This window comes from Triturus cristatus, chromosome 3_2 (genome assembly GCF_964204655.1).
Source record: "Triturus cristatus chromosome 3_2, aTriCri1.1, whole genome shotgun sequence".
NCBI lineage: Eukaryota > Metazoa > Chordata > Amphibia > Caudata > Salamandridae > Triturus > Triturus cristatus.
Genome location: NC_140584.1, coordinates 1,025,853,832 through 1,025,870,574, shown reverse-complemented (window position 1 = coordinate 1,025,870,574; position 16,743 = coordinate 1,025,853,832). Strand labels below are relative to the sequence as shown.

Here is a 16,743-nt window from a genome sequence, read left to right as displayed (position 1 = left end):
GCGTTTGAATGCAAATCTCGGTTTTCTTAGAGACAGATCACCCGAGTCTAGTATTCGCCAATGTTTATTGATGACCCTTTTTAACAAGTTAGACTCTGAAGTAAAGGTGGTCACACATGTGATGAGGTCTGATTCTGGTTTTGTCTGAGATTCGAGAAGGGTTGACCTATTGGTGTTGCGTGCTCGTTTTTGTGCATTGTTGATAATACGGGCCGGATATTGTCTCAGAGTTAGATTCCTACCAAGTTCAGATGCTTGCTTATTGTAGTCATCTATCTTGCTACAGTTCCTACGGATGCGTAAGAACTGCCCATAGGGGAGAGTGTCTTTTAGTGCCTTGGGGTGAAAACTATTATATAGTAGAGGACAATGGCTGTCGGTGGGTTTTTTATAAGTTATCGTCTCCAAGGGATATTGGTGTAAAGGCTGAGGCCCTTTACACCAATATCCCTCAGCTTAACACTCTTGAGGTGGTGGAGACGATCCTGCTCAATACCAAGCAAGATAGATGACTACAATAAGCAAGCATCTGAACTTGGTAGGAATCTAACTCTGAGACAATATCCGGCCCGTATTATCAACAATGCACAAAAACGAGCACGCAACACCAATAGGTCAACCCTTCTCGAATCTCAGACAAAACCAGAATCAGACCTCATCACATGTGTGACCACCTTTACTTCAGGGCTGAGGCCCTTTACACCAATATCCCTCAGCTTAACACTCTTGAGGTGGTGGAGACGATCCTGCTCAATACCAATTGGGATTCACCAACCCCCGTGAGCTTTATTATGGAATGTGCCAATATTGCTCTTACTGAGAATTTCTTTTTATTTGAGGATCAACTGTTCCATCAGACCCAAGGAACTTCGATGGGCAGCACCTTCGCCCCGAGCCTGGCATGTCTCTACATGTCAGACTTTGAGGGCAAACATGTGCTCACGGACACTAATCCATTCTTGAGTAACGTTCTCCTTTGGAGACGTTACATTGATGATATTTTAATCTTTTGGAAAGGCAGCATGGATATTATCCCGAACTTTCTGTCATGGGTGAACGGTCTGAACCCTTTCCTCAAATTTACTGCAACCTGTTCCCAACAGGAACTACCATTCCTCGATCTGATGATCATCAAAAACATGGGTACCTTGGAGACGATAACTTATAAAAAACCCACCGACAGCCATTGTCCTCTACTATATAATAGTTTTCACCCCAAGGCACTAAAAGACAATCTCCCCTATGGGCAGTTCTTACGCATCCGTAGGAACTGTAGCAAGATAGATGACTACAATAAGCAAGCATCTGAACTTGGTAGGAATCTAACTCTGAGACAATATCCGGCCCGTATTATCAACAATGCACAAAAACGAGCACGCAACACCAATAGGTCAACCCTTCTCGAATCTCAGACAAAACCAGAATCAGACCTCATCACATGTGTGACCACCTTTACTTCAGAGTCTAACTTTTTAAAAAGGGTCATCAATAAACATTGGCGAATACTAGACTCGGGTGATCTGTCTCTAAGAAAACCGAGATTTGCATTCAAACGCACAGCCAACATCAAGGATCTCCTAATTAACACTAGACCCAAACCACCGGCCCCTATAGTCTCTAATACCTTGTGGAACTTGCCTCCGGTAAGCGGGCATTACCCCTGTGGCCAATGTGTGGTTTGCCCACTTACCCGAGTTAGCAAAACAGTCCAATTAACTACCAACTGGATTTGGACCCAGAAGAAACACACAAATTGCAACACACGCAATTGCATTTATCTAATCACATGCCCGTGTTCGTTGCAATACATTGGGATGACCACACGCCCAGTAAAGACAAGACTCACCGAACACAGAAGCAATGTACGTTGCAAAAAAACTAACACTAAGATGTGTTCTCACTACGCGGCACATACTCATACACCAAATGAGCTAAATTGGACTATTTTAGAGGCCTTCCCAGTTATCACCAAAGAAGCCCTCTTTAGAAAGGAACAATGCTGGGTGTTCAAGCTTGCGTCACACACGAGGGGCCTGAACGATGACATACCTTGGGCTGAAATGAATCACTAAAACAAGCCCTTCCTATGCCACCCTGAAGTTTTGTCCGCATCAACCTCCCCCCCCCCCCCACCCCCACTCCTCCTACCCCCTGTTCATCTTGGGTTGTGCCCTAGGGTTTCTAATACCCACAGGGATCACATCAACAGAAAAGGAAAATATTTTTGTAAAAATAATTACAAATATTCTTTTCCAAAAGAGGTATCATAAATAACTATACGTGTCAATTTACACGGTGAATTGTTGCAATCACTCTCACCCCTCGACCCTTCCCGCCGCCCCCCCCCTCCCCCCCCCCCGCCCCCTTTTTAACCCTATTGACTTAGTTACTATCCCACAACTGTAGTCGCCCCGTTCTGTTATGGCCGCCGTTTACTTCCATACGCGCCGGATGTCACATGACATGAGCGCTAGTAGAGCCCATTCCAATATGGCCACTACGTCGAGGGACGTCTTTCAACAACGCTATTTAAGATGCACCCGGGAAGTATCCTGCACGGGGCCCAGAGCGAGGGTAGGACGCCAGCAAGTTGCCAGTCTACCTACGTGAGTACCGTGACCTGATGTCTGGATCCCGTTGGTAAGCCCGTTCGACAGTCTTGTCAGTATGCGAATGTAATTTTGACCCCCTTTTTCTCCTATCTGTTCCTCCCATCTGTGGTTGACCTCCCCATAGAAATCGGAGCAACTATTGTGCTCTGATGTCATCCCCGTCTGTCCGGAACTAGGTCGTGAGGGGTGAGTCTTTTACCTAATTGTGCTTCGTTTACGGTGTAGTATGTCCTAAAATCAGCGCGTTTTGTGGCATGCCTTCACACTAGTATGCGAACTAGTTCACGAACAACCTCAGCCTTCCCTGTCCCACAAACTATCGTTGTAATTAATACCTCTCTTTCGTTCCACGTGGACATTTTGTCACTAGTTTTATCGATTTTATTCCTAAATATGCCTGCCTGTCTTTGGATACCGGTTGATGGATTCACACGCGCACAGCACAGGATTACTTTATAGCATCACACAGTACTTTTTTGAATATACAAACTGGTATGCGACATAGTCACTCGAGACCTTCTATAGTCCGTCCACGTTGCACGGTACCGTCGGAACGATCTCTACGTCTGACACCCTACTATTAGAAGGTCCATGACGGATCTACGCCGTCTCTCCACCACCCACTGGTCAAATACCTAGAGTACACTAAGAGTATACCTGTGTACTCTTTTTCTTCACTGAGGCGCTCGGATGTCCAGTATATTCACTCTATATGCCGATGGCTGGTTTTATCGCTGGTTATTGTTACCTTCTCTTCCCCCCCTCCCTTTTTTTGTTGTTTCTCCCTTCTACCACAGGTCTATCCTCATCTCAGTACCAGTTCCTTATTAATCACCCCCTACCGTTCCAAGCAACTAGTGCTAAAACGGTAGTGCACTCACCTTTAAACGTTCTATTTTTTGGTCCTGACGAAGTGCCATTGACCCTTTTTGGGGCAGCTGGGGCACGAAACATGTTGACCACACCCTCACATGACTAGCCCTTACGGACCATCACTCCTTATTAGGGCTTCTACACTTCTTTTTACCAAGGCTAGAGCTACCTCATTAATAAAATACTCAAATAAGTAGGACGGCCCTATACCTTTTTTAAAACATCTCACTCCTCGTGCACTACCCTGCCCTCACACCCACACGCACCCATACGGCTTCTTCAAAAGATCCCCGACAAAGAGCCCCGGTTTCGGGAGCCCGTCAGGCATTGCAGCGCCGGCCTGACGAGGGGCAAATGCCCAAATGATGAAGCATGACATCCCTTGGGGTGTGTGAGGGCATTACGAAGAAAAGACCTGTGCTTCCCCACTTCCTCCCCCTCCCTAACTAGCTACCCATAGGAACTGCTCTTCCTGTTCTCAATATTCCATTGGTGCCTTCTGAGCAGGAACTAATCAAAACTAGGCTCCTTGTCCCTCCCTGAATAAAAAAGTTAAGCGCGGCGGCTCAGCCGTGGGACTTTCGTTCTTTTTCTCTTGCTACCAGTAGTAGCCAGTTCTCTTACGCCACCATGGATAATAACCAAGGTCTCTCCTTTGATGAGGAATGCGTCTCAGAAATTCTGAGTGGACCCTCGTTACTGGATCCAGATGGAGGAGATTCTACCAGCAGCTCTGCCGGCGATTGGACAACCATCACAAACATGAAAAGGCAACTCATGAAAATTATCATGCATGGAGCCATCATGACGGAATACCTGCGTGCCAATATAGCACCCAATGGGTTGATCGTCACCAACACCCCGAGGATTTTTCTAGAGGATAAACAATTTAAGGAAGAATGGTCCCTGGTGGCATGGAAATGCACCAGGGATCTATTGGTACTTATTATTAAGACCGCTAAAAGGCTGGCAGATGAACTTCTACAGAAAATCACCTTAGCGGAAGGTAACATCAAAGCCAGTATTGCTAACGCCGCCTTCAAGGCCAAGCTGGCCGAGATCACGAAAGAGATCAATGACAATAAAGACTACCTGATGAGACAAAAAGTTACGAAACTTCAAAAGGACATCACGCGGTTCAGCAAGGAAAAGGTATATCCTTATTTAAAAGATGATTTTGTGCCTTCTGGAGATGATTACCTATCCGACGAAAGTACTAACTCTCGCCGTCGTACAAATTCCTCAGGAAGTAACTCCAGTTCCGAGGCGCAAGGTCCCTACCATCAGAACGAATATCCTAGAAGACCGACCAATACCATGTACGGATATGGTCAACAATCTTATCAAGGACCTGGACCATTCCAAGGACCATCCCCCTATCAGGGACCCATTCCATTTCATGGACCACCGATGTGGCAATATCCACAAGGACCACCACCCCTGTTTCCTCCCTACCAACCACAACCTTTTTTAGGCAGAGGCTGGGGCAAGGGGCGAGGCAGAAGAAGAAGAGGCGGACAAAACCAGCAGAAACAAGTACAATGGCAGGATCAGGCTCAGCAACCACCACCACATATGGAATTACGGAGCCACCAGGAGAAGAGAAACTAATTGTCAACTTGTCAGAACATTCTCTTACTGACACAGAAACTAACGTCCTGAAAAGGGGCCTAGGATTTGTTCCTACCCCCAAAGTGGATGTCTTTCGCACTAATCTTGAAGTTCAAAATCTCTTCAGAAAAATCCGCCTCAAGGCCTATTTTGGCAACCAACCCAACCTACCTCCAACGGATACGGGTCTACGTAAACCTTCGACCTTTACACCCACCTCAAGTATGGTGCCTCCAGAAGTCTTAACCTTTGAGAAAGCAGTACTCAAAGAAATTTCTGATAAACTTCAATCTCGGAAATTTTCCAACGTCACTCAAGCTGAGACATTAGCTATAAAAACCTTGGCTAATGACGCCTCTATTACTATCAAGGAAGCTGACAAAGGTGGTGCTATAGTTATTATGGCCAGCACAGACTACCGTACGGAATGTCTACGCCAACTACAAAATACTAATTACTATACACCACTCACTACAGACCCTACACCACGCCTCTCCACCAAAATCAACTCCATGGTCACGGCGGCACTCCACCAAGGATGGATTTCAAAAAACGAAGCAGACTTTTTAGTCAATACCAACCCTAGACTACCCTATTTTTACACCTTGCCAAAGATTCACAAAGGGGTCTCCCCACCTCCCGGGAGACCCATTGTGTCCGGCATAGGGTCCCTCTTGGAACCTCTATCCAAATTTTGCGATTACTTTTTCCGCCCATTGGTGAAAACCACTCCTACATTTCTCCAAGATACCAGAGATGTTCTAAAACTGATTGAACTTACTAACCAGGAGGGCCCACATCCAGACGTACTTCTCACTCTGGATGTGGAGGCCCTTTACACCAATATCCCTCAGCTTAACACTCTTGAGGTGGTGGAGACGATCCTGCTCAATACCAATTGGGATTCACCAACCCCCGTGAGCTTTATTATGGAATGTGCCAATATTGCTCTTACTGAGAATTTCTTTTTATTTGAGGATCAACTGTTCCATCAGACCCAAGGAACTTCGATGGGCAGCACCTTCGCCCCGAGCCTGGCATGTCTCTACATGTCAGACTTTGAGGGCAAACATGTGCTCACGGACACTAATCCATTCTTGAGTAACGTTCTCCTTTGGAGACGTTACATTGATGATATTTTAATCTTTTGGAAAGGCAGCATGGATATTATCCCGAACTTTCTGTCATGGGTGAACGGTCTGAACCCTTTCCTCAAATTTACTGCAACCTGTTCCCAACAGGAACTACCATTCCTCGATCTGATGATCATCAAAAACATGGGTACCTTGGAGACGATAACTTATAAAAAACCCACCGACAGCCATTGTCCTCTACTATATAATAGTTTTCACCCCAAGGCACTAAAAGACACTCTCCCCTATGGGCAGTTCTTACGCATCCGTAGGAACTGTAGCAAGATAGATGACTACAATAAGCAAGCATCTGAACTTGGTAGGAATCTAACTCTGAGACAATATCCGGCCCGTATTATCAACAATGCACAAAAACGAGCACGCAACACCAATAGGTCAACCCTTCTCGAATCTCAGACAAAACCAGAATCAGACCTCATCACATGTGTGACCACCTTTACTTCAGAGTCTAACTTGTTAAAAAGGGTCATCAATAAACATTGGCGAATACTAGACTCGGGTGATCTGTCTCTAAGAAAACCGAGATTTGCATTCAAACGCACAGCCAACATCAAGGATCTCCTAATTAACACTAGACCCAAACCACCGGCCCCTATAGTCTCTAATACCTTGTGGAACTTGCCTCCGGTAAGCGGGCATTACCCCTGTGGCCAATGTGTGGTTTGCCCACTTACCCGAGTTAGCAAAACAGTCCAATTAACTACCAACTGGATTTGGACCCAGAAGAAACACACAAATTGCAACACACGCAATTGCATTTATCTAATCACATGCCCGTGTTCGTTGCAATACATTGGGATGACCACACGCCCAGTAAAGACAAGACTCACCGAACACAGAAGCAATGTACGTTGCAAAAAAACTAACACTAAGATGTGTTCTCACTACGCGGCACATAATCATACACCAAATGAGCTAAATTGGACTATTTTAGAGGCCTTCCCAGTTATCACCAAAGAAGCCCTCTTTAGAAAGGAACAATGCTGGGTGTTCAAGCTTGCGTCACACACGAGGGGCCTGAACGATGACATACCTTGGGCTGAAATGAATCACTAAAACAAGCCCTTCCTATGCCACCCTGAAGTTTTGTCCGCATCAACCTACCCCTCCCCCCCCCCCACACTCCTCCTACCCCCTGTTCATCTTGGGTTGTGCCCTAGGGTTTCTAATACCCCCAGGGATCACATCAACAGAAAAGGAAAATATTTTAGTAAAAATAATTACAAATATTCTTTTCCAAGAGAGGTATCATAAATAACTATACGTGCCAACATACACGGTGAATTGTTGCAATCACTCTCACCCCTCGACCTTTCCCGCCCAGGGATCACACCAACTGAAAAGGAAAATATTTTTGTAAAAATAATTACAAATATTCTTTTCCAAAAGAGGTATCATAAATAACTATACGTGTCAATTTACACGGTGAATTGTTGCAATCACTCTCACCCCTCGACCCTTCCCGCCGCCCCCCCCCCCGCCCCCTTTTTAACCCTATTGACTTAGTTACTATCCCACAACTGTAGTCGCCCCGTTCTGTTATGGCCGCCGTTTACTTCCATACGCGCCGGATGTCACATGACATGAGCGCTAGTAGAGCCCATTCCAATATGGCCACTACGTCGAGGGACGTCTTTCAACAACGCTATTTAAGATGCACCCGGGAAGTATCCTGCACGGGGCCCAGAGCGAGGGTAGGACGCCAGCAAGTTGCCAGTCTACCTACGTGAGTACCGTGACCTGATGTCTGGATCCCGTTGGTAAGCCCGTTCGACAGTCTTGTCAGTATGCGAATGTAATTTTGACCCCCTTTTTCTCCTATCTGTTCCTCCCATCTGTGGTTGGCCTCCCCATAGAAATCGGAGCAACTATTGTGCTCTGATGTCATCCCCGTCTGTCCAGAACTAGGTCGTGAGGGGTGAGTCTTTTACCTAATTGTGCTTCGTTTACGGTGTAGTATGTCCTAAAATCAGTGCGTTTTGTGGCATGCCTTCACACTAGTATGCGAACTAGTTCACGAACAACCTCAGCCTTCCCTGTCCCACAAACTATCGTTGTAATTAATACCTCTCTTTCGTTCCACGTGGACATTTTGTCACTAGTTTTATCGATTTTATTCCTAAATATGCCTGCCTGTCTTTGGATACCGGTTGATGGATTCACACGCGCACAGCACAGGATTACTTTATAGCATCACACAGTACTTTTTTGAATATACAAACTGGTATGCGACATAGTCACTCGAGACCTTCTATAGTCCGTCCACGTTGCACGGTACCGTCGGAACGATCTCTACGTCTGACACCCTACTATTAGAAGGTCCATGACGGATCTACGCCGTCTCTCCACCACCCACTGGTCAAATACCTAGAGTACACTAAGAGTATACCTGTGTACTCTTTTTCTTCACTGAGGCGCTCGGATGTCCAGTATATTCACTCTATATGCCGATGGCTGGTTTTATCGCTGGTTATTGTTACCTTCTCTTCCCCCCTCCCTTTTTTTGTTGTTTCTCCCTTCTACCACAGGTCTATCCTCATCTCAGTACCAGTTCCTTATTAATCACCCCCTACCGTTCCAAGCAACTAGTGCTAAAACGGTAGTGCACTCACCTTTAAACGTTCTATTTTTTGGTCCCGACGAAGTGCCATTGACCCTTTTTGGGGCAGCTGGGGCACGAAACATGTTGACCACACCCTCACATGACTAGCCCTTACGGACCATCACTCCTAATTAGGGCTTCTACACTTCTTTTTACCAAGGCTAGAGCTACCTCATTAATAAAATACTCAAATAAGTAGGACGGCCCTATACCTTTTTTAAAACATCTCACTCCTCGTGCACTACCCTGCCCTCACACCCACACGCACCCATACGGCTTCTTCAAAAGATCCCCGACAAAGAGCCCCGGTTTCGGGAGCCCGTCAGGCATTGCAGCGCCGGCCTGACGAGGGGCAAATGCCCAAATGATGAAGCATGACATCCCTTGGGGTGTGTGAGGGCATTACGAAGAAAAGACCTGTGCTTCCCCACTTCCTCCCCCTCCCTAACTAGCTACCCATAGGAACTGCTCTTCCTGTTCTCAATATTCCATTGGTGCCTTCTGAGCATGACCTAATCAAAACTAGGCTCCTTGTCCCTCCCTGAATAAAAAAGAGAGAGAGGCTAAACATTTCCAGTTGGGTTCATGAATATTGCCGTTTCTTGTTTGTTTACCAGAAAAACATTCATTAAATACATAAGCGATGTGTTCAACATCAAGACTTCGTATCTTAACACTGGCTACTTAATACGGAAAAAATCTTTTCATTATATCTCTCAGAAGAACATTTGAGGTTAGGCTCAAAGATGGGTTTGTCTCTGTGCTATATCATTTTTAGATCGGGATAACTCAAGGTTTCTATGGCTATAATATGTGAGTGGGAAACTTAATTTGAGTCCAGCAGAAGACCGCAATTAAGAACACAGACCAAAGCTACTTACACTCAGTTTTTTTTGTTACAGAACGAGTCTGATGCCTTCAAGTTTGTGATCCAGAAAGAGTTCCAGGAGCTTCACAAGTACATTGAGGATGAAGAGGCTCACTTTCTGAAGACCATGAGGAGGAAGAGCTCAAACCTCATCGCCTCCATTGAAGCCCAGGCTCAACAGATAACAGAGACTCTCAAGTACTTTGAAGACATTGAAGGCTCATTGGAGAACCTTAACAACGAGAACAACTTAGACTTCATTCGGGTAAGCTCAAACTCCTATTTTTAATTCAAGCCCATTTTATGAGCATTCCCTCTCCTTCAGGTACACCAAAAATGAAGAAAGCTTCTATTGTGTCGCAACAGTTGCTTGCTCAAGTGCCACAAAAAACACCTAACTTACCAATTGCAGCTATTACCCATCATATTCCCCGAGAGCCCTTAAGGACAGGATGCCAGGTGTCCAGCATTCCACAACCTCACACTTACACAGATATTCTGGCACACAGCATCACATGACAACAAACATTGGCAAAGTCAGTAGGTCTAGTGTTGGCTGCCAGCTGTTTGGCTTTGTCAACGCTTGTCTTGTTTTGTTCTAGTTTTTTCAAAACTTTATTGTTGGGAAAGCTTCAGGACCCACTTCAATCTAAAAAATAAATATAGGCTAAAAGTAAAATTATGATTTTGGTCTTGAAAATCACACATTGCCATAGTAGTCTCTGGCATGAAACGGACCCACTTTGTGCACCTATTCCTACATGAAAGGACAGAGTGTCTTCCCTCATAGTGAAGTCAGCCAATATCTGTAGTTGCCTGACCCAGGTTGTATGCTGTAGTGGGTGGAATAAAAGTGTGAATGCACAAATCAGACTAATAGACTAAGAAAGCTTGGTGAAAGCTCCTAAAAGTAAGTAAAGTATACATATAGTTTTAATAGAATCAGAAGGTCTTTGCTGATGGCATAGCTAAAAATGCATAATGTAACAGAGTGCACTAGGGCTCATGCACCACAAAAGGACACCCGAATACTTGACTGGTATGACAAAATACAAGGATGAGGATATATCTTCATGCCAAGTGCAGTGATTTTGTGGGACCCTCCATCTCGCCTTCTTAATGATTCAGACATTCAGTAATGGGTGTGTAGGATGTCCCATGAGCCTCAATGAGTTTGGCACCAGGGATTCTCAAACACGTGCTTGGATATGGACAAGCATATTTTATTTCGCACACTGCAGAAGCAGGAAAGAACCTAAAATCAAACTAGTTCTTGCACTAAATTCCCATAGTGAAATCACTGCCTTAACTGTCCTTTCTACATTTTAACTACTTATTTCTAGCTTAAAGATTGCATCATCTCTAATGTAAAGATGTATATCTGCGTGATTACTTGTGACCATTAGACATTCAATTTCCTAAGATATCCGGGAGAAAATTCAAAGACTGCTATCTTTTGTCTAAGCATTTGAAATCTGGTTCCTCCGGAAACTGAATGGAGAGCGGCACTAAAATAAGCAGGCCGTTGTGTCCACTAGTGCACATCACCACTCCAGGATGGAACCCCACATTATATCATAATAAGTAGTACAAATATAGCCAACCTTGATATTTCAATTCAGGTATGGTCGGGCAAAATAATAGCCTTTAGCAGATTCATTGCAGGGGTGCAACATCCAACTGCCTCTTTGTTAGACCTGTCAGCCCTTTGGGTGGTCCCTCCTCATCATTATTTATTTTGTCCCACTTTTGCCTCAAACCCTGTTGGTATTTTTCCTTTTTGGGAACCACCAGATTTTTTAGTGTTGCTGCAGATTCAGGGAGCCATTTTATCTACCCCTGAAACTTCTGTCTGAGGGCCTGGAGCACAAAATGGTGGCCACCTGTGACATCACCAGCATCCACTGGAACCTACCAGCACCTTCCAGAACATTCCAGAGCCCTGTGACAGTTGGAGGCGGTTTAGAATGTTGGGAAGCTAAGACAGAGAGTTGGCAGTTGGAGCTGGCAGTTGGCACCTGACTGGTGAAGAGTGAGCAGCAGAAACTTGAAGGAGGAAGGAGTGAAGCAGCAGGGGTGGAAACTTGTGCCTGGAGTGGGGTCCATAAACCCACCCTTGATACTAGTCCCTACTGACTGAGCCCAGCCTGGAGCCCTGTGTGGGAAGAAGCAAGAAAAACCATCCTAAGGACCTGGACAGCAGGAACAGGCCTTAGAAACAGAGCACAGCAAGATCCTGACCTGGAAACTGGTTTCCCTGGAGTCCGACGTCGAGTAGCCTGAGACCTGGAGCCCGAGGTAGAGAAGCGGCGCCGACTGGAAAGCGGACGTCGTACCCGGAGCCGCCAGAGGTCGAGAGAGGGCGCCGTCAGAGGTCGTGAGGAGTACCAGAGGTCGAGGAGGAAGTCACCCGAGGTCGAGTGAGCGGCGTCATCGGAGGAGTGAAGTCTACCCTCCGGAGTCGCCGGAGACCGAGGTGAAGCGTGCCGTAGGTCGGGAGTGGAGATCGCACTCCGGAGTCGCCGGAACCTGAGGAGAGGAGCATCGGAGGTCGGGAGTCGTGCCGGAGGTCGGGAGTGGAGATCGCACTCCGGAGTCGCCGGAACCTGAGGAGAGGAGCATCGGAGGTCGGGAGTGGGGATCGCACTCCGGAGCCGCCGGAAGTCGACATCGAGTCAAGGCCGGCCGACGTCATCGAAGTTGAGGTCGCCATCGGACCGGAGCCGCCCGAAGTCGACATCGAGTAAAGACTGCCCGACGCCATCGAATCGGAGGTCGAGATCGAACCGAGGCCGCCGACATCGAAACCGGAACCGCCTACCGGCGTCGTCAAGAACTGACATTGCGCCGAGGCCGCCGACATCGAATCGGAACCGCCTCACGGCGTCGACACGACTCCAGCGGCGTCGGAGCATCAGAAAAAGGGCAGTAAGTGGAGTAGAGGGCGCCTAAGGCCCTGTGGAGACCTGAGAGACTGCTCTAAGGGGCTAGGGAGGTGCTGGAACCAACCTGACTGTGCCAGGGGGTGAGCTGAGACTAATTTAGAGGGGTTGTGTGGAGTGAGAGAGCCAGGTCTCTGGTATTCCCCCCTTGATCTACCTCAGTTTAGGCCTCAGCCTTGTCCAAGCCAGGGAGTAGACACCCTCAAGCCTTCCACATCCCCACAAGCTGTGCCTGGGCCAAATCAGCCCTGAGGAATTCAAATGTGATCTGATTCTATGAGTGTCACTGTCAGCTTTTAATTATTTATTAGGGGCACTGTATTTATTGTATTTAACCTATTTATTGCTTCACTGTATTTATTGGTCCACAGTATTTATTGATGCACAATATTTATTGGTTTACAGTATTTATTGCCTCAGAATATTTAATTGCCTGTATGTATTGCACTTATATTTATGCCTTCATTATTTATGATCACCCCTATTTATTGAATCATTAAGCCAGTATTTATTTGACCTGCACTATTTAAAAAGTTTGTATATTGTGATTGTGTTATTATTTATCTAATCAGCAACTAAGAGAAAAAGAAGATAAAGAAAGATATTTTCATAATTTTTACGGTGTAGAGTCGTTTTTGGAACGGATGCACGCATGGTTATTGTTTGGGTATGTCGTATGCTTAGCACGGAGCCTGATTCCTGACCACTCGAGCCAAGCTACCACAGTGTGTCTGGGAGAACACCACCACCCTTCCGGTGGGAGTGTGTTTTTCTAACATAATTGGTGTTCAGTGGTGGGATCGAGCTGTGCCTACGTATACTCAACAATAACTGTGGGTAGTCCATAGGCCTACACCGGGAGTTTTCTCAAAGCGGCCTTCCTAATTGTGGGTTTTTGTTTTTTCCAAATTTACTCTGGTGGTGGGAGGAGGTATTATATAAGGTACCCCCCTGCATTGTTACTGCAAATAACTGTCCTCTGACCTGAGTGGGCAAGATGGAGTTTGTACTGGAGAATTTAGAAACGTACACTGTGGCCCAACTCAGGGAGTTTTGCCAGCGGGTGGGGGTGTATTGTCCCCCAGGAGCAAAGAAGGGTGCACTCCAAACCAGCTTAAGGGCTTGGGGGGAGGCACGCCGAGAAAGCAAGGCTGAGGAGGAGGACAGGGATAGAGAGCCCGACAGTGAGGGAGCTGGTTTGTACCAACCTGAGGTGGGGAACCTGTCAGCGGGGCCCAGGACACTTTCCAGGAAGGGCAGCAGTGCCTCTAGCGGTGGCTTGTCTGAAGTGGAGTTAACAGACTGGAGGGAGAAAAGACAGCTCACATGGGACTTAGCAAGGCTGGAGAAGGAGAAGGAGGAACAGAGGATGGCTCATGAGATAAGGCTGAAAGAAATAGATCTTCAGTTCCTGAGAATCGGGGCACACCCTGTACCTAACGGTGGCAGCGAAGAACGAGAGTACACCAGGGAACCCAAACCCTACCTGCCAAAGGACATAGTAGCTAGCTATGGGGCGGGTGACGATATCGCCAAGTGGCTAGCGGCCTATGAGGTCTCGTTGAGGGCCCATGGGGTTCCAGAGAAGTACTGGGGAGCGGGATTGTACAAGTACATGCCTCCAGCTGGTAGGGATGCATTATTGGCCCTCGAGGAGGATGAGCAGACCCACTACCCCACCATGAAACTGGCGCTCATAAGAAAGTTTGGACTAACACCCGAAAAGTACAGACAGAAGTTCAGGGGTAGTCACAAACTGGGCACACAGAATTGGGTGGACTTCCTGGACTATGCAAAGAAGGCACTAGAGGGTTGGATTCAGGGCAGTGAAGTAAGGAACTACGAGGGGTTGTTTGATCTAGTACTGAAGGAACACCTGCTCGAGAAATGTTTCCCTGAACTGCGTCAACACCTGGTGGATAGCAAGCTGACCAGTCCCCGGAAGCTTGCTGAGGAGGCGGACATTTGGGCTAGTACCCGGGTGTCCACAAGGGGGACTGGAGGGGATACTCAAAAGGCCGGACAGGGCACCCCCCAGAAGAAAGAGGGAGGGGAAAAGAAAAAGGAGTTCTCCAAAGGCCCCCAAAATAACTTCCAAGGGAAGGGAACAGGATTCACCCCTAGGGCTAACCCACCCAGAAACCCTAATCCTGGCCAGAGTCAGCAGCCAAGGGTTGTCCATTGCTACGAGTGCGGTGGCGTTGGACACTATAAAGGAGATTCGAAGTGCCTGAAACGACCACCCCCTCCCATTGGAGGAAAGACCCCCGGAGTAGCTAGTGTAGTGCTCGGGGAGGAGATGCCCTTAACTAAGGGAAGGGAGTGGGCGGGTGTCACTTTAGTGTCCCTGGGAGAACGGGAGATGGTTCCCAAGATCCAGGTGCCCGCAAATACCGCAAAGTATGGGCAGTGGGTCACCATCAACGGCCAAAGAGGGGAGGCTCTGAGAGACACAGGAGCCAGTATGACTATGGTACGTAGTCAACTGGTGTCTCCAGAGCAGGTAATTCCCGATGTACTCCACCCAGCCGCGATGGCTGACGGCAGAACCGGCCACTATCCAGTGGCTGAGGTTCCCTTTGAATGGGGGGGGTTGCAGGTTCACTTCGAGTTGCCGTAAGCCCTGCCGTGCCAGTCGATTGTCTGCTGGGGAATGACATGGAGCACAACGCTTGGAAGGAGGTGGAATACCGGACTCACACTGAGATGCTGGGTACACCTGACTGGGCCTGTGTTAGCACAAGGTCCGCGACTACCCGAAGAGGGAGTTCATTTCGGCTGGAGCCTGGAACAAAGGCCCAGTCAGCTGCCAGTCAAGGGAGGAACCGAGGACAGGAGGAGCCTGCCTCGGCGTCCGCACCCCGTAGTACGGATAGGCCACCGGAGGTGGTGGACCAGGAGTCTGCGGTGGGGGACGTTACCAAACTGGAGGACCTACCCATCCCGGCCGAGTGGCACGTGGAGGGAGGCCCGTCCAGGGAGGAATTCTGCCAGGGCCAGAGGGAGTGCCCTACCCTTGAGGGGCTGAGGCGACAGGCCGAAGCCCAGGCAGCAGGGAACGTTGAAGGGAACTACAGTGTTTACTGGGAGGATGGCCTCCTCTACAGTGAACCCAAGGCACCCCTACATGGATTGTCACGAGCCTTGGTAGTCCCTCAACGTTATCGAGCCTTCCTTCTGGAGTTGGCTCACGAGATCCCCTTGGCAGGACACCTGGGGCAAGACAAGACCTTCGCCCGTCTTGTCCCACACTTTTATTGGCCTCAGATGAAAGTGTCGTCCGATACCTACTGCCGGACATGTGTGTCTTGCCAAGCCAGTGGGAAAACAGGGGTGAAGCTGAAAGCTCCCCTGGAACCACTTCCTGTCGTTAGCACCCCCTTTGAAAGGGTGGGCATCGACATTGTGGGTCCGTTAGATCCGCCAACGTCAGCTGGTCACAGGTTTATCCTGGTCCTGGTGGATCATGCCACACGGTACCCAGAGGCAATACCTCTGAGGACCATAACAGCACCTGTTGTGGCTAGGGCCCTGATGGGAATCTTTACCCGAGTGGGTTTTCCCAAGGAAGTTGTGTCCGACAGGGGGACCAACTTCATGTCAGCGTACATGCGGGCCATGTGGAAGGAGTGTGGAGTGACCTACCGGTTCACAACTCCTTACCACCCCCAGACCAATGGTCTGGTGGAGAGGTTTAACAAAACCTTGAAAGGCATGATCAGAAGTCTGCCTGAAAGCCTGCGGAGGAAATGGGACGTCCTCCTACCCTGTTTACTTTTTTCCTACAGGGAAGTGCCACAGAAGGGAGTGGGCTTCAGCCCCTTCGAGCTTCTGTATAGGCACCCTGTACGTGGACCTCTCAACCTGGTGAGAGACGGATGGGAAAGAACTCCCAGAAAGCTTCCCCAGGATGTGGTGAGCTACATGCTGGCCTTCCGGAGCCAAATGGCTAAGTTGTGGAAGCAAGCTTCTGACAACTTGGAAGCCAGCCAAGCAGTGATGAAGGCGTGGTACGACCACAATGCTCACCCGGTGGAGTTGGAGCCTGGCCAGAAGGTGTGGGTGATCGAACCAGGAGAGC

General features: G+C 48.0%; 1 protein-coding gene across 2 annotated transcripts in view; it reads left to right on the top strand.

Moving 5' to 3' along the window:
• TRIM50 (tripartite motif containing 50) overlaps positions 1–16,743 on the top strand; it is a 145,419-nt gene that overhangs the window by 62,198 nt on the left and 66,478 nt on the right. For both annotated transcript variants that reach the window (XM_085649662.1, XM_085649661.1), the window contains one exon: positions 9,755–9,985. In XM_085649662.1, the coding sequence (XP_085505788.1) occupies positions 9,755–9,985 (231 nt within the window). The remainder of the gene's footprint in view (positions 1–9,754; positions 9,986–16,743) is intronic.